The 17,735-nt window shown below is 45.9% G+C and overlaps 2 protein-coding genes across 3 annotated transcripts in view; one reads left to right on the forward strand and one right to left on the reverse strand.

The window, feature by feature from the left end:
- rtn4ip1 (reticulon 4 interacting protein 1) overlaps positions 1-8,055 on the reverse strand; it is a 45,329-nt gene extending 37,274 nt beyond the window's left edge. Inside the window, exons 1-3 of the mRNA XM_078399856.1 lie at positions 7,231-8,055; positions 3,948-4,099; positions 1,178-1,246 (exon numbers count right to left, since the gene is read on the reverse strand). Of these exons, the coding sequence (XP_078255982.1) occupies positions 1,178-1,246; positions 3,948-4,099; positions 7,231-7,492 (483 nt within the window). The 5' untranslated portion in view covers positions 7,493-8,055. The remainder of the gene's footprint in view (positions 1-1,177; positions 1,247-3,947; positions 4,100-7,230) is intronic.
- A 129-nt stretch (positions 8,056-8,184) lies between these two features.
- Positions 8,185-17,735, forward strand: part of qrsl1 (glutaminyl-tRNA amidotransferase subunit QRSL1) — a 44,299-nt gene continuing 34,748 nt past the window's right edge. For both annotated transcript variants that reach the window (XM_078399857.1, XM_078399858.1), the window contains exons 1-2: positions 8,185-8,300; positions 15,335-15,494. In XM_078399857.1, coding sequence (XP_078255983.1) covers positions 8,277-8,300; positions 15,335-15,494 — 184 coding nt within the window. In that variant the 5' untranslated portion in view covers positions 8,185-8,276. The remainder of the gene's footprint in view (positions 8,301-15,334; positions 15,495-17,735) is intronic.

Raw genomic sequence — 17,735 nt, forward strand, 5'->3', positions numbered from 1 at the left:
AGAGGTTCTTCGCCAGTTGTATAGGGCCCTGGTAAGATCACATCTGGAGTATTGTGTACAGTTTTGGTCTCCTAATTTGAGGAAGGATGTCCTTGTAATTGAGGCAGTGCAGCGTAGGTTCACGAGGTTAATCCCTGGGATGGCGGGACTGTCATATGTGGAAAGATTGAAAAGACTAGGCTTATATTCACTGGAGTTTAGAAGGATGAGAGGGGATTTTATAGAGACATATAAAATTATAAAGGGACTGGACAAGCTAGATGCTAGGGATTTTTGCACCCAGAGAGTTGTGAATTTGTGGAATCCTCTGCCACAGAGGGCAGTGGAGGCCAAATCACTGGATGAATTTAAGATAAAGCTCTGGGAGCAAGTGTAATCAAGGGATACGGGGAGAAATTGGGCACAGGTTACTGATTGTGGATGATCAGCCATGATCACAATGAATGGCGGTGCTGGCTCGAAGGGCCGAATGGCCTCCTCCTGCACCTATGTTTCTATGTTTCTAATAGATAGGGTACAGTCTTTTACCAGAGGTAGGGGAATCAAGAATCGGAGGACATAGGTTTAAGGTGAAAGATTTTAATATGAACACGAGGGGCAACTTTTTCACACAGAGGGTGACGGGTAAATGGAGCTACCGGAGGGGATAGTTGAGGCACGTATGATAACAACATTTAATAGAGATTTGGACAAGTAAATGGACAGGAAAGGTTTAGAGAGATATGGGCAAAATGCATGCAGGTCTTATCCAGAAAATGCTGGAGTAACTCAGCAGGTCAGGCAGCATCTCGAGAGAGAAGGAATGGGTGACGTTTCGGGTCGAGACCCTTCTTCAGACTTCTTCTGAAGAAGAAGAGTCTCAACCCGAAACGTCACTCATTCCTTCTCTCCCGAGATGCTGCCTGACCTGCTGAGTTACTCCAGCATTTTGTGAATAAATACCTTCGATTTGTACCAGCATCTGCAGTTATTTTCTTATACCAGGTATTATCCAGTTTTGTTCATTGTCATGTGTATCGAGGTACAGTGAAAAGCTTTTGTTGCACGCTATCAATTCAGCAGAAAGACAATACATGATTACAGTCGAGGGTACAAACTGCTGGGTGAAAATTGAAACCAATTAAGTAATGAGCAGACTATTGGTCCATTCTATACAATCAATCTCCTCTCAGCTTACCTCATTTGCACTTGCCACCACAAATTCTGCCAATGTTCCCTGCTTCCAGGGTGGAACAGCCGCCCACACCTGAAAAGGAAACAGAACAAGAAAAGTAACGGAGATTGCATTTGTTGGATTCGGCAGAAAATATCACTGACAACTTGCATTTACATAATTATATTGGAGACATTATAATGAACTGCAGATGCTGGTTTACCAAGTGCTGGAATAACTCAGTGGGGCGGGCATCATCTCTAAAGAACATGGATAGGCGACGTTTCGGTTCGGGCCCTTCAGTTTGATTTCAGTTATAGCGGAAGGAACTACCGACCTTCACTGCCAGGCCCAGTTGCCGACACTACACCCCCGGCCCGCTCCACCTCCACGGCCGTTTCCAGGCAGAACCTACTGCAGCCACTGTCAGCACACGCAGCTACACTGGCAGTTTTTAGGTAGTGCCTGCCGCCGCCACCACCAACACTTCTCCCCTACACACCGGCCCCCTGTGGGACACGACCATTAACTCCGGCGATCCTCGCCTCAACTCTCTTGGATACCGGGCCCAGTTCCAGTCCGAGAGTCTGAAGAAAGGTCTCGACCCAAAACATCACCTATCCATGTTCTCCGGAGATGCTGCCTGATCCACTGAGTTACTCCAGAACTCTGTGAAACATCATTTATCCATGTTCTCCAGAGATGCTGACTGACCCGCTGAGTTACTCCAGCACTCTGTGAAACGTCACCTATCCATGTTCTCCAGAGATGCTGCCTGACCCGCTGAGGTACTCCAGCACTCTGTGAAACGACACCTATCCATGTTCTCCAGAGATGCTGTCTGACTCGCTGAGTTACATCAGCACTTTGTCTCTTTTTACCCCACATAATTATATTAATATAGTCCAACTATCATATTGAGGCAGAAAGTTCCACACTGAATGACTCTACGACTCCGGTACCTAACTGTGCCGAATTTAGCAGTTAAAATTCCAATGGTGACTACACTTCATAAATACTTAATTTGCCGTAAAGCACCTTTGCCACATCCAGAGATTCTGAAAGGCACTGTGTGTATGCAAGTTCTCTCTTTTCCCATATCTTACATGGGCAGGAAAGGTTTAGAGGAATATGGGCCAAAAGCAGGCAGGTAAAATATTTGCTCAGCTTATTATTGTCACGTGTACCGAGGTACAGTGAAAAGCTTTTTTGTTGCGTGTTATCCAGTCAGCAAAAAGACCATACATGATTACAATCAAGCCGTCCACGTTGTACAGATATAGGATAAAAGGAATAATGTTTAGTGTAATATAAAGTCCAGTAAAGTCCAATTAAAGATAGTCTGAGGGTCTCCAATGAACTAGATGGTAGCTCAGGACTGCATTCTCGTTGGTGATAGGGTGGCTCAGTTGCCTGATAAAGGGTTATTATAATCCTGGCAAATCTGATCTGTGGAATTCTCTGCCTCAGAAGGCAGTGGAGGCCAATTCTCTGAATGCACTCAAGAGAGAGCTAGATAGAGCTCTTAAGGATAGCAGAGTCAGGGGGTATGGGGGGAGGGCAGGAACGGGGTACTGATTGAGAATGATCCGCCATGATCACATTGAATGGCGGTGCTGGCTCGAAGGGCCGAATGGCCTCCTCCTGCGCCTATTGTCTATTGTCTAAAGCCCATCTACAACTTCCCACTAAAGACAACAAAATTGGTTTCGGATTATGGGAGTGCAGAGGAACATCAAATCTGAAAGTCCGGTGCAGAACATGGACAAGTTGGGCTGAGGGCCTGTTTCCATGCTGTATGACTCTATCTCTTTTATAATGTAACAGCTGTAGGCACTGGAAATTTAAAAGAGCAAGCAAGTAACCCTCAGTGGTATTTCCACTAGTGGGAGAATCCAAAATCAAAGGCCATAGTCTCAGAATAAAAGGACGTACCTTAAGAAAGGAGACGAGGAGGAATTTCTTTAGTCAGAGGGTGGTGAATCTCTGCAATTCATTGGTACAGACGGCTGTGGAGGCCAGGTCAATGGATTTTTTTTTAATTTTAGCGATACAGCACGGAAACAGGCCCTTCGGCCCACCGAGTCTGCACCGACCAGCGATCTCTGCACATTAACGCTATCCTACACACACTAGGGGCAATTTGTGTAGGAAAATAACTGCAGATGCTGGCACAAATCAAAGGTATCACAAATTGCTGGAGTAACTCAGCAGGTCAGGCAGCATCTCAGGAGAGAAGGAATGGGTGAGGTTTCGGGTCGAGACCCTTCTTTGGTCTGAAGAAAGGTCTCAACCCAACACGTCACCCATTCCTTCTCTCCTGAGATGCTGCCTGACCTGCTGAGTTACTCTAGCAATTTGTGATACCTAGGGACAATTTTATACTTACATCAAGCCAATTAACCTACAAACCTGTACGTCTTTGGAATATGGGAGGGAATCTCAGAGAAAACCCACACAAGTCACGGGGAGAACGTACAAACTCCGTACCGATAGCACCTGTAGTCAAGATCAAACCCGGGTCTCTGGCGCTGTAAGGCAGTAGCTCTACCACTACGCCACCGTGATGCCTAAAGGTGAAGATTGACAGATTCCTGATTAGCAAGGGTTTATGGGGAGAAAGCAGGAGAATGGGGTTGAGTGGGAAAGATAGATCAGCCATGATTGAATGGCAGAGTAGACTTAATGGGCCGAATGGTCTAATTCTGTCCCTAGAACTTATGAACACATGAACTTAATCTGTAGAGACACAAGATTCTATCAGGCACATCGAGAGACACAGTCCAATAAGTACCTCATCTCCAGGTTTGAAATAAGATACATCAAGTCCAGTTTCCATGATGACACCAGAGACATCGCGGCCCAAAATCATAGGAAATTCACTGCCAGCAGCTTTTAAATGCAAGGGGTCACGTTTCATTCTTAGGGCAATAGCACCATATCCATCTTTAAGAGACAACAAACAAGCAGTCTATTGTTAATTTAGTTTAGTTTAGAGATACAGCGCAGAAACAGGCCATTCGGCCCACTGAGTTCGCACCGACCAGCAATCCCGACACATTAACACTATCCTACATACACTCGGAACAATTTTACACTTACACCAAGCCAATTAACCTATAAACCTGTACGTCTTTGGAGTGTGGAGGAAACCGAAGATAGATAGAGCTTTAGAGGCGAGTGGAATCAAGGGATATGGGGAGAAGGCAGGCACGGGTTATTGATTGGGGACGATTAGCCATGTTCACAATGAATGGCGGTGCTGGCTCGAAGGGCCAAATGGCCTCCTCCTGCACCTATTTTCTATGTCTCTATGTCTATGTCTAAGATCTTGGGAGTAAACCCACGCAGTCACGGGGAGAACGTACAAATTCCCTACAGACAACACCCGTTTTCAGGATGGAACCCAGATCTCCGGCGCTGTAAGGCAGCAACTCCACCGCAGCGGCACTGTGCTGCCCCAATGACAAACCAAACGCACCAAAACTCCCAGCATCAGTTGTGTTCAATACGTTACTGATCATGGCTTTATTGGAGGTGAAGTAAAGCAGATTTTCTGCCAGTTATCAACTATAACCAGACCCATCAATCGCACAGTTTTGGAACAAGATAATTTGAAACACTAGCAGGAATAATTTGATTCAAACGTCCAAACTGATTTTCTGGAAAGTGTTATCTTTCATCTAATATATTTGAATTGAAACTGTCCAATGAAACTATAGGTGCACCACAATGGATCAAACAGCTACCCAAACACTTGACATGTGCACCTTAAACAATAATAACAAAGAAGCAGGCCCATCGCCCCACGATATCTCTGTTGTCCATGCCAATTTAAACTACACATCTGCCTACAAGTGGTCTTCAATCAGTCTGAAGAAGGGTCCCGACCCGAAACGTCACCTATCCATGTTCTCCAGAGCTGCTGCCTGACGCACTGGGAAATAGAACATAGGAAATAGGTGGAGGAGGAGGCCATTTGGCCTTTCGAGCCAGCACTGCCATTCATGGCTGATCATCCACAATCAGTAACCTGTGCCTGCCTTCTCCCAATATCCCTTGATTCCACTAGCCCCTCGAGCTCCATCTAACTCTCTTTTTATTGGGAACATGTTTCCTGCCTCTAATGTGTCCAATCCCCTAATTATCTTATATGTCAGGTTCATCTTAGCTATTTAAAAAATATTTTAAAAGTTTTGTAACTGAATTGCCAAAACTAACACATTGTTGTTAGTCGATCAAACAAAATAGTGTGGAGTCAGGGAGAAGACAATAGAAAAATGTGCCAAGATAATATTTTACAATAAAGAATTGGAAATCATAATTAGAAAACAAGACCATTCAGAATTGTTAAAACTTAGAAACAAGTTCAGTTTTATGAATCCACCCAGTTCCTCACAGTTACAGTTCAGCACTCTCCAATACTTCAAATAGCACATCGTCCAGTAGTCCGATTGAAGTATGTAAAATTGTGGGAGGCATAGATGGGGTGTACAGTCAGAACCTCTTTCCCAGAGTGAAAATGTCGCAGACTAGAGGGCAGCGTTTTAAGGTATGAGGGGCAAACTAAGGAGATGTGCTGGGATGTTTTTTAGACTTGGGTGGGTGCCTGGAGCGCGCTGCTGGGTAGGTGATGGAGGCAGATATGATAGAGGGCTTTAGATGGGCACATACGTATGCAGGGAATAGAGGGATATTGATCATGTGCAGGCAGAGGAGATTAGTTTAACTTGGTATCATGTTAGGCACGGACATAGGTGTCAGGGGTTATGGGGAGAAGGCAGGAGAATGGGGTTAGGAGAGAGAGAGATAGATCAGCCATGATTGAATGGCGGAGTAGACTTGATGGGCCAAATGACCTAATTCTGCTCCAATCACTTATGACACTGTGAGCCAAAGGATCTGACCACCTGCTCCAAAGAGGTGTCCAACCTTCCATTCTAATATTGCATGGTTGAGCAAAAGGTATGGTGTTTACTGAGGGTTATGTCAGAAGCTCCTAACGTGCCGCGGCCTGCAGGGAGTGAGCCGGCCAGCGGTCGGAGGACTGGTCGACAGGGGGGAGACCGGCGAGCCGGCCCCTGCTTCTCCCTTGGAGACCGGGAGTATGAAGCGGTGAGGACCACGGATGAAGAGCATGGCCCACAGGAGAGGGAACCGGGGTCTAGCCTACCGCGCCCTAAAAATGTCACTCTGGGAGGTGCCCCCGGGGCACAAAAGTGGACGGGCCAGGAGACGGACGTGGCGTCCAAGGAAGGTGATGAATGGAGTCCCACAGCAGCCTGGGGCTTGCCTGGTTTGGGCACTGTTTACAAGGACTGGAGCGCGGACTGGACTTTAAAATTGGCACAAAAACATGGCGCCTCTTGCACGCGGGCTCAGTAGACTATTTCTGTTGTTAATCGAGGATGTGCTTAGGTACGATATTACTGTACTGTAGTTCCATCTTACACAGTGACAGTTCCTAGTGACTGTTCCTTCCTACACAGTACGGTACTGTATGTAAGAAAATAATTTCACTGTGCGCTTGCATTAGACAATAAAAGCACCATTGAACCGTTATGAAACAACGGATAGATATAACAAATATATAAACATAGAAAATAGGTGCAGGAGGAGGCCATTTGACCTTTCGAGCCAGCACTGCCATTCGTGGCTGATCATCCACAATCAGTAACCTGTGCCTGCCTTCTCCCAATATCCCTTGATTCCACTAGCCCCTAGAGCTCGATCTAACTCTCTTTTAAATTCATCCAGGGAATTGGCCTCCACTGCCTTCTGTGGCAGAGAATTCCACAAATTCACAATTCTGAGTGAAAAAGTTTCTTCTCACCTCAGTTTTAAATGGCCTCCTCTTTATTCTTAGACAGTGGCCCCTGGTTCTGGATTATTTTATAGAATTATTTTATAGAATATAAAAGCAGACACACACCCCACCAAAACGTTCTATAAAAAGTCCCCACATCCAAATGTACAATAGATACTACATCAGTAATGTGTGGATTTATTAAATACATAATATAAACATTTTAACTGATTCAAACATTTTTCAAACTCACATAAAAAAGTGAACTTACTTCTCATGGAAATGTCAATAGGATTTAAGCTGCAAGCGTGAACTTTAATTATAACTTCATTGGGGTAGTGTATGATAGGAAAGAGAGAATCCTTTGTAAACCGCAGCGTACTGTTGTTCCCATATTTATCTATCACCCAAGCTGGCATTATTGTCTGCTTGCACAAAGAGGTGGTAATGTGCCGAGAGAAGCCCTTCGCAAGTAAATTTACTCCAATCCCCGCAGTTTTGCCTAAAAGGCCACTACTGACAGGGCACAACATAGTAAGGAGTACAGTGTAGGAAGGAACTGCAGATGCTGGTTTACACCAAAGATAGACACAAAATGCTGGAGTAACTCAGCGAGTGCTGTCTGCTGCAATTTATAAGCTCATAAAAACGAAAAAGTGTGCTGTCACTAATCATTTTTCATTGAGTATTGATGACTTGCAAATATCCTTGCCTGGTTTGAATCCACCCCCTGCACGATTTGGATCAGTAAATGTTATGTTAGATGCAGAAAGAGACAGAGAAAGAGCAGAGATGTGAAGCTGTTCCCTGACTTGTGCCACTTGTAGATATCCTTGCCTGGTTTGAATCCACCCCCTGCACGATTTGGATCAGTAAATGTTATGATGTTGGATGCAGAAAGAGACAGGTTGTAAGAGCAGAGCAGATGTGAGGCTGTTCCCTGTCTGACTTGTGCCACTTGCAGATATCCTTGCCTGGTCTGAATCTTCCCTGGCAAGATTTGGGCCAGTAAAGGTAATGTTGGACGCAGAACGGGACAGGTTGTCAGAGTAGAGTAGAGGAGAGATTGTGGCTGTTCCCTGAAGTCTCTGTCCTTCGTGACCTTCCCCCCCCTCCAACCGACCGCCGTCCAATCAACGCTGCTCCCCTGCAGCGGCGGCCAATCAGCGACCGCGTTGCTGGCGGGTGGCCGGCGCCCCGCATCAAGATGGCGGCGCCCCGCACCAAGATGGCGGCGCCCATGGGGGTGACAGTTGGAGGAGGCGGCGGTTGAAGCGCGGACGGTTGAAGACGGCGGCCGCCGTCAACATCATCAACATGACGGGCCGGACCGTGAGGGAGGTGAGGGTAACACAGCGGCTCGGGCAGCATCATCATGGCCCTAGTGAGACCACACCTGGAGTACTGTGTGCAGTTTTGGTCTCCAAATTTGAGGAAGGATATTCTTGCTATTGAGGGAGTGCAGCATAGGTTTACTAGGTTAATTCCCGGAATGGCGGGACTGTCGTATGTTGAAAGACTGGAGCGACTAGGCTTGTATACACTGGAATTTAGAAGGATGAGAGGGGATCTTATCGAAACGTATAAGATTATTAAGGGGTTGGACACGTTAGAGGCAGGAAACATGTTAGACAATAGACAATAGGTGCAGGAGGAGGCCATTCGGCCCTTCGAGCCAGCACCGCCATTCAATGTAATCATGGCTGATCATTCTCAATCAGTACCCCGTTCCTGCCTTCTCCCCATACCCCCTGACTCCGCTATCCTTAAGAGCTCTATCTAGCTCTCTCTTGAATAGCTGCAGTCCCAGCACCGAGCCTTGCGGTACCCCACTAGTTACTGCCTGCCATCCTGAAAGGGATTCATTTATCCCCACTCTTTTTATTCACAAAATGCTGGAGTAACTCAGCAGGTCAGGCAGCATCTCGGGAGAGAAGGAATGGGTGACGTTTCGGGTCGAGACCCTTCTTCAGTCTGAAGAAGGGTCTCGACCCGAAACGTCACCCATTCCTTCTCTCCCGAGATGCTGCCTGACCTGCTGAGTTACTCCAGCATTTTGTGAATAATTCGATTTGTACCAGCATCTGCAGTTATTTTCTTATATCCCCACTCTTTGCTTTCTTTCTGTCAACCAATTTTCTATCCATGTTCCCAATGTTGGGGGAGTCCAGAACAAAGGGCCACAGTTTAAGAATAAGGGGTAGGCCATTTAGAACTGAGATGAGGAAAGACTTTTTCAGTCAGAGAGAATGGCCTCCTCCTGCACCTATTGTCTATTATCATGTTGCAGTTGTAAAAGATCATGTTGCAGTTGTATAAGACGTTGGTGAGGCCACATTTAGAATATTGTGTTCAGTTTTGCTCACCATGTTACAGGAAAGATGTTGTCAAGCTGGAAAGGGTGCAGTGAAGATTTACGCGGATGTTGCTCCAAGGACCAGAGGGTGTGAGCAATAAATAGGGAGAGGTTGAGTAGGCTGGGTCTATGGAGCGCAGGAGGATGAGGGGAGATGTTATAGAGGTGTGCAAAATCATGAGAGGAATAGATCGGGTAGATGCACAGAGAATCTTGCCCAGAATAGGGGAATCGAGGACCAGAGGACATAGGTTCAAGGTGAAGGGGAAAAGATTTAATAGGAATCAAAGGGATCAAGTCAAGTCAAGTCAAGTCAATTTTATTTGTATAGCACATTTAAAAACAACCCACGTTGACCAAAGTGCTGTACATCTGATTAGGTGCTAAGGAAAAAAAATGAAACATACAGTAGCACACAAACATAACAGCACATACAAAACAGTTCACAGCGCCTCCTCAATGAGCCTCAAACGCTAGGGAGTAGAAATAGGTTTTGAGCCTGGACTTAAAGGAGTCGATGGAGGGGGCAGTTCTGATGGGGAGAGGGATGCTGTTCCACAGTCTAGGAGCTGCAACCGCAAAAGCGCGGTCACCCCTGAGCTTAAGCCTAGACCGCGGGATAGTGAGGAGCCCCAAGTCGGCCGACCTGAGGGACCTGGAGTTAGAGAGGTGGGTTAGAAGATTTTTGATGTGGGGGAGGAATGTCCATTTAGGGCTTTATATGTGAATAGGAGGAGCTTGAAGTTGATTCTGTACCGTACAGGGAGCCAGTGGAGAGAGGCCAGAATCGGCGTGATGTGGTCCCTTTTACGGGTACCCGTCAGGAGTCTCGCTGCGGCGTTTTGGACCAGTTGATTTTTTCAGTGTCGTCGAATTGGAGGAAAGGTTTGATTTTAGCTATGGTACGAAGTTGGAAGAAGCTGGCTTTTACCACAGCGTTGACTTGCTTGTCAAATTTTAATGCAGAGTCAAATATCACGCCGAGGTTTTTGACATGCGGTTTGACTAGGCAGGATAGGCTTCCAAGACTGCCTGTTATCGATTTGATGGAGTCGGGGGGGCCGAATAGGATGACCTCAGACTTGCTCTCGTTTAATTGGAGGAAGTTCTGTGCCATACAACATTTTATGTCCTCAAGGCAGTGTAAGAGGCTGTTTAAATTTGACTGGTTGTTGGGTTTCAGGGGGAGGTAAAGCTGAGTGTCATCGGCATAGCAGTGGAAAGAAATGCCGTGCCTTTTAATGATTTGGCCAAGGGGGAGCATGTATAGAGAGAAGAGATTGGGGCCTAGGATGGAGCCTTGTGGAACTCCGCAGGAGAGGCTAGCTGGAGCAGAGGACTAACTGCCTATGTTGATGTTGATAGGTAGCTTTTTCACACAGAGGGTGGTGGGTGCGTGGAACAAGCTGCCAGAGGAGGTAGTTGAGTCTGGGACGATCCCATCATTTAAGAAACAGTTAGACATGCACATGGATAGGAGAGGTTTAGAGGGATATCGGCCAAATGCAGGCAGGTGGGACTGGTGGAGCTGGGACATTGTTGGCCGGTGTGGGCAGTTTGGGCCAAAGAGCCTGTTTCCACAGTGTAGGAAAATAACTGCAGATGCTGGTACAAATCGAAGGTATCACAAAATGCTGGAGTAACTCAGCGGGTCAGGCAGCATCTCTGGAGAGAAGGAATGGGTGATGTTTCAGGTCGAGACCCTTCATCAGACTGATGTCGGGGGGGCGGGACAAAGAAAGGATATAGGTGGAGACAGGAAGACAGTGGGAGAACTGGGAAGGGGAAGGGGAAGAGAGGGACAGAGGAACTATCTAAAGTTAGAGAAGTCAATGTTCATACCGCTGGGCTGTAAGCTGCTCAAGAGAAATATGAGGTGCTGTTCCTCCAATTTGCGGTGGGCCTCACTATGACACTGGAGGAGGCCAATGACAGAAAGGTCAGACTGGGAGTGGGAAGGGGAGTTGAAGTGCTCAGCCACTGGGAGATCAGGTTGGTTAAGGCGGACTGAGCGAAGGTGTTGAGCAAAATGATTGCCAAGCCTGCGTTTGGTCTTGCCGATGTAGAGAAGTTGATATCTGGAACAGCGGAGGCAGCAGAATGGGGTTAAGAGGGAAAGATAGATCACCCAAGATTGAATGACAGAGTGGATTTGATGGGCCAAATGGCTTAATTCTGCTCCTATATCTTTTGAACTTATGATCCTTATCCCAACACTGACATTGACCCTCAACCTCGTCCCAACACCGACCCTCAATGTTTACCTTGTGCCAATACCGACCTTGAATCCTGTACCAACCCTGACCCTCAACATAGTGTAAGAAAATAACTGCAGATGCTGGTACAAATCGAAGGTATTTATTTCACAAAATGCTGGAGTAACTCAGCAGGTCAGGCAGCATCTCAGGAGAGAAGGAATGGGTCGAGACCCTTCTTCAGACTGAGACCCTCAACATAAACCTTGCCCCATCACCCATCCTTTCCTCCTCGCCCCTGTCTGCCCTTGCTCTCCTCCCTCCCGCCTCACACTCACTTCGCCTTCTCCCAGCCTGTCCCTGCCCCATTGCAATATTAGTCTTTATTATGGGGTTGCCCCACAGATCGGAGTACCGGTCCTCCCCGGGTTATAAACGCCCGACTCATGTACGACCTCTGATCTGGGAGACAGATTTGCTAGTTACAGCGGGGCTGCAGACAATCTCTGCTGTTGCGAACACCATTCGTGACCTCATTTCCAATGTGCAAACTGTTCAGAATTGCATTTTGTTTGGCTCCACTGCCAGAAAGACAGTACAGCCAAGAAGCCACAGAATTATCTAAAATTATGAAAGGCATAGACAGAGTAGACAGTCAGAACCTTTTACCCAATGTGGAAATGTCAAGGGCTAGAGTTTGGTTTAGTTTAGTGTGTTGTCACGTGTTCCGAGATCCAGTGAAAAGCTTTTGTTGCGTGCTAATCAGTCAGCAGAAAGACAATACATGATTACAATCGATCCATGTACAATGTACAGATACATGATAGGGAATAACGTTTAGTGCAAGGTAAAGCCAGCAAAGTCCGATCAAGGATAGTCCAAGTGTCACCAAAGAGATAGATCTGTAGGAATAGAGATTTAAGAGTGTGGAGCGGTTGTAATGTGTATTTGTAGATCTGCATCTGTGGCTACTATGCAAATAGTCACCTGGGTTGGGCGCCATCTTGGGATCTTGGCTTGGCTTTAAGGTGCGAGGAGCAAAGTTCAAAGGAGACTGATTGAATAAGGGGGGGGCATATTCTCTGAGGCTCAGAATAAAAAGCTGCAACTTCATTGACACATAAGAACCGATGTGACCAATAACGATGATGTGCAAACATTTCCCCTAGCTGAAGAATCTTTCTAGAACTTTGAATAAAAGGACATACCTTTAGAAAGGCGACCGTTTCACTGAACACCTCCGCTCAGTCCGTCTTAACCAACCTGATCTCCCTGTGGCTCAGCACTTCAACTCCCCCTCCCATTCCCAATCTGACCTTTCTGTCCTGGGCCTCCTCCATTGTCAGAGTGAGGCCCAGCGCAAATTGGAGGAACAGCACCACATATTTTGCTTGGGTAGTTTACACCCCAGCGGTATGAACATTGATTTCTAACATCAGATAGTCCCTGCATTCCCTCTCTATCCCGTCCCCCTTCCCAGTTCTCCCACTAAACTTCCTGTCTCCGATTACATTTTATCTTTGCCCCACCCTCTCCCCTGACATCAGTCTGAAGAAGGGTCTCGACCCGAAACGTCACCCATTCCTTCTCTCCCGAGATGCTGCCTGACCCGCCGAGTTACTCCAGCATTGTGTGTCTACCTTCGATTTAAACCAGTATCTGCAGTTTTTTTCCTAGGAATTTCTTTTGTCAGAGGGGGGTAAATCTGTGGAATTCACTGCACATGACGACTGTGAAGGCTGAATCATTGAGTATTTTTATAGCGAAAATTGACAGGTTCTTGATTAATAAGAGTGTTAAAGGTTACGGGGAGAAGGCAGGAAGAATAGGATTATGAAGGAAAATTTGATCAGCTATGTTTGAATGGCAGAATAGACTTAATGGGCCGAATGGCTTAATTCTGCTCCTATGACTTATGAACTTGTTTGCAATGGTAATTGTATGCCATGGTAATTTGTTTACTTAGATAGTTGAAAATCTTTGAATTTTCTCCTTCATATGGTAGTGAAGGCATCGGCATTGAGTACACCAGATTATTAGCCATTAGATTTTTGGAGGGTAACTGATTTGAATGCAACAAAATTGACAAACCACTGGATGTTCTCTCGTTAATGAGAGAAATATAGTCCATTTCTCTTTATTCTTTTGAATGATACAGTATGTTCACTTTTTAAATAAATGAATGCTTCTAAACTGAAGAACATTTTTCTTTTTATTAAAGAAATTTGAAACTGTCCACATCAAAATTAGGGATGCAAACAATTTATTACAATCCATTGATACTCAAAATTTGCTGCTATCGAAATAAACTACTTTCTAAAAACAATTTGGAGCTTGAAGTCGTGACTCCAGACGTCAGAAAACCCGATCTGATCATAAATTTTGTTCACGAGTTCATAAGTGATAGGAGCAGAGAATTAGGCCATTTGGCCCATCAAAGTCTACTTCAATAGACAATAGGTGCAGGAGGAGGCCATTCGGCCCTTCGAGCCAGCACCGCCATTCAATGTGATCATGGCTGATCATTCTCAATCAGTACCCCGTTCCTGCCTTCTCCCCATACCCCCTGACTCCGCTATCCTTAAGAGCTCTATCCAGCTCTCTCTTGAATACATTCAGAGAATTGGCCTCCATTGCCTTCTGAGGCAGAGAATTCCACAGATTCACAACTCTCTGACTGAAAACGTTTTTCCTCGTCTCAGTTCTAAATGGCCTACCCCTTATTGTTAAACTGTGTCCCCTTGTTCTGGACTCCCCCAACATTGGGAACATGTTTCCTGCCTCTAACGTGTCCAACCCCTTAATAATCTTATACGTTTCGATAAGATCTCCTCTCATATATATACAGCCGGAAACAGGCCTTTTCGGCCCACCAAGTCCGTGCCGCCCAGTGATCCCCGTACATTAACACTATCCTACACCCACTAGGGACAATTTTTACATTTACCCAGCCAATTAACCTACATACCTGTACGTCTTGGGAGTGTGGGAGGAAACCGAAGATCTCGGAGAAAACCCACGCAGGTCACGGGGAGAACGTACAAACTCCTTACAGTGCAGCACCCGTAGTCAGGATCGAACCTGAGTCTCCGGCGCTGCATTCGCTGTAAAGCAGCAACTCTACCGCTTCGCCATTCAATCATGGCTGATCTATCGTTCCCTCTTAACCCCATCCTCCTGCCTTCTCCCCATAACCCCTGACGCCCGTACTAATCAATGTTGTAGGGAGATCACTTGTTTCAAGTATTTATCTCATTGCTCACTAGTTTAGATTCATAACAAGACCGCTGACTTGTAGATGTTTAAGGCAAGATAGATTGCACAGAATGCTGGGGGCTGGGACAAAAAGGCCTGTTTGGGTCGAGACACTTCTTCAGACAGAGTCTGGGGAAAGTGGAACTAGAGAACTGAGGTTCATCCTGACCTCAGGTGCGATCTGTGGGTCAGAACTTATTTTAAGGCAAAGATTAATTTTAGCAATGGCGACATGGTGGTACAGCGGGTCGAACCGTTGCCTGCATCAACAGAGACCCAGATTCGATCCTGACCGCCGGTGCTTTGCGTGGAGTTTGCACTTTATCCTTGTGACTGTGTGGGTTTCCTGTGGGTGCTCCAGTTTCCTACCATGTCCCACAGTTGTGTGGGCTTGTAGGGTAATTGGCCTCTTGTCGAAAAATGAAGCCCCTACTGTGTAGTTGGTAACAAAATGGGGTAATATAGAACGAATGTGAATGGGCGAGCGATGGTCGGCAGTGGGATGAAGGGCCTGTTTCCACACTGCGTTTATAAGCAAACCTAAACATGAACTCTTATTCAAATTTTAGGTGTCCCAGGCGTTAAGGCAAGGCCGAATTAGTCCGACAGAGCTATGTCAAAGATGTCTGTCGTTAATCAGGAAAACAAAATTTTTGAACGCCTATATTACTGTCACTGAGGATCAAGCCATGAAACAGGCCGCAGATGCAGAGAAAAGACTTCAAAAAGGTGATTTCCAGCTTTACTTGTTGCTAAAATGTTTGAATGAACTTAATTTAAATGAATTAATTAATTTTGAATATGCTATATTTTAATCTTTCTCAATGTAGAAACATAGAAACACAGAAAATAGGTGCAGGAGGAGGCCATTTGGCCCTTCGAGCCAGCACCACCATTCATCGTGATCATTGCTGATCATCCACAATCAGTAACCTGTGCCTGCCTTCTCCCCATATTCCTTGATTCCACTAGCCCCTAGAGCTCTATCTATCTCTCTTTTAAATTCATCCAGTGAATTGGCCTCCACCGCCTTCTGTGCCAGAGAATTCCACAAATTCACAACTCTCTGGGTGAAAAAGTTTCTTCTCCCCTCAGTTTTAAATGCCCTTCCCATTATTCTTAGACTGTGGCCACTGGTTCTGGACTCCCCCAACATTGGGAACATTTTTCCTGCATCTAGCTTGTCCAGTCCTTTTAAAATTATATACGTCTCTATAAGATCCCCTCTCATCCTTCTAAACTCCAGTGAATACAAGCCCAGTCTTCCCAATCTTTCCTCATATGACAGTCCCTCCATCCCAGGGATTAATCTTGTGAATCTATGTTGCCCTGCCTCAATAGCAAGGACGTCCTTCCTCAAATTAGGAGACCAAAACTTCACACAATACTCCAGATGTGGTCTCACCAGGGCCCTATACAGCTGCAACAAGTACTGTTTGTAACAAGCCTTGCTTCTGTTTGACCTGATTCAATATTATTTTTGTCTTTGTTTTCTGTCATTGTACCTGTTAGGATAAATGGTTTATTAGTTTTGCTTAACATACCGAGTTAGATATTTGGCTCTCCTTTTCTGATCGGTTTGTTTAGTAGCGATTGAGTTTTTGATTATCGGCACTGTAGCGCAGCTGATAGACACTCTGCCCCTCGGTGTCAGAAACTCAGGTTCAATCCTGGCCGTGGGTGTGGAGTTTGCACATTCTCCCTGTAACTGCATGGGTTTCCTCCAGGCACTCGGGGTTTCTTCCTCCCTAAATACCAAGAATGTCTTTCCTCAAATTAGGAGACCAAAACTGCACACAATACTCCAGGTGTGGTCTCACCAGGGCCCTGTCCATCTGCAATAGGACCTCCTTGCTCCTTTCCTACTCAAATCCTTTCGCTATGAAGGCCAACATGCCATTTGCTTTCTTCACTGCCTGCTGTACCAAGCATACTTTCAGTGACTGATGTTCAAGGATACCCAGGTCTCATTGCACTTCCCCTTTTCTTAATCTGACACCATTCAGATAATAGTTTACACCCCAACGGTATGAACATTGACTTCTCTAACTTCAGATAGCCCTTGCTTTCTCTCTCCATCCCTTCCCCTTCCCAGTTCTCCCACTAGTCTTACTGTCTCTGACTAGATTCTATATTTGTCCCGCCCCCTCCCTTGACATCAGTCTGAAGAAGGGTCTCGACCCAAAACGTCACCCATTCCTTCTCTCCAGGGATGCTGCCTGACCCGCTGAGTTACTCCAGCATTTTGTGTCTACTATTCAGATAGTAATCTTGTTCTTGCCACCAAAGTGGATAACCTCACATTTATCCACATTATACTGCATCTGCCCACTCACCCAACCTATCCAAGTCACCCTGCAGCCTCCTAGCATCCTCCTCGCAGCTCACACTGCCACCCAGCTTTGTGTCATCCACAAACTTGGAGATGTTACATTTAATTCCCTTGTCTAAATCATTAAAATATATTGTAAATAACTGGGGCCCCAGCACTGATCCTTGCAGCACTCGACTAGTCACTGCCTGCCATTCTGAAGAGGACCCGTTAATTCCTACTCTTTGCTTCCTGTCTGCCAACCAGTTCTCTATCCATGTCAATATCCTACCCCCAATACCATGTGCTCTAATTTTGCACACTAATCTCTTGAGTGGGATCTTGTCAAAGGCTTTTTGAAAGTCCAGATACGCCACATCCACTGACTCTCCCTTATCCATTCTACTTGTTACATCCTCAAAAAATTCCAGAAGATTAGTCAAGCATAATTCCCTTCATAAGTCCATGCTGACTTTGCCGATCCTGTCACTGCTTTCCAAATGCACTGCTATTACATCTTTAATAATCGACTCAAGCTGCTTCCCCACTACCGATGTAAGGCTAACTGGTCTATAATTCCCTGTTTTCTCTCTCCCTCCTTTCTTAAAAAGTGGGGTTACATGAGCTACCCTCCAGTCCCCAGGAACTGATCCAGTCTA

This window comes from Rhinoraja longicauda, chromosome 5 (genome assembly GCF_053455715.1).
Source record: "Rhinoraja longicauda isolate Sanriku21f chromosome 5, sRhiLon1.1, whole genome shotgun sequence".
Taxonomy (NCBI): domain Eukaryota; kingdom Metazoa; phylum Chordata; class Chondrichthyes; order Rajiformes; family Arhynchobatidae; genus Rhinoraja; species Rhinoraja longicauda.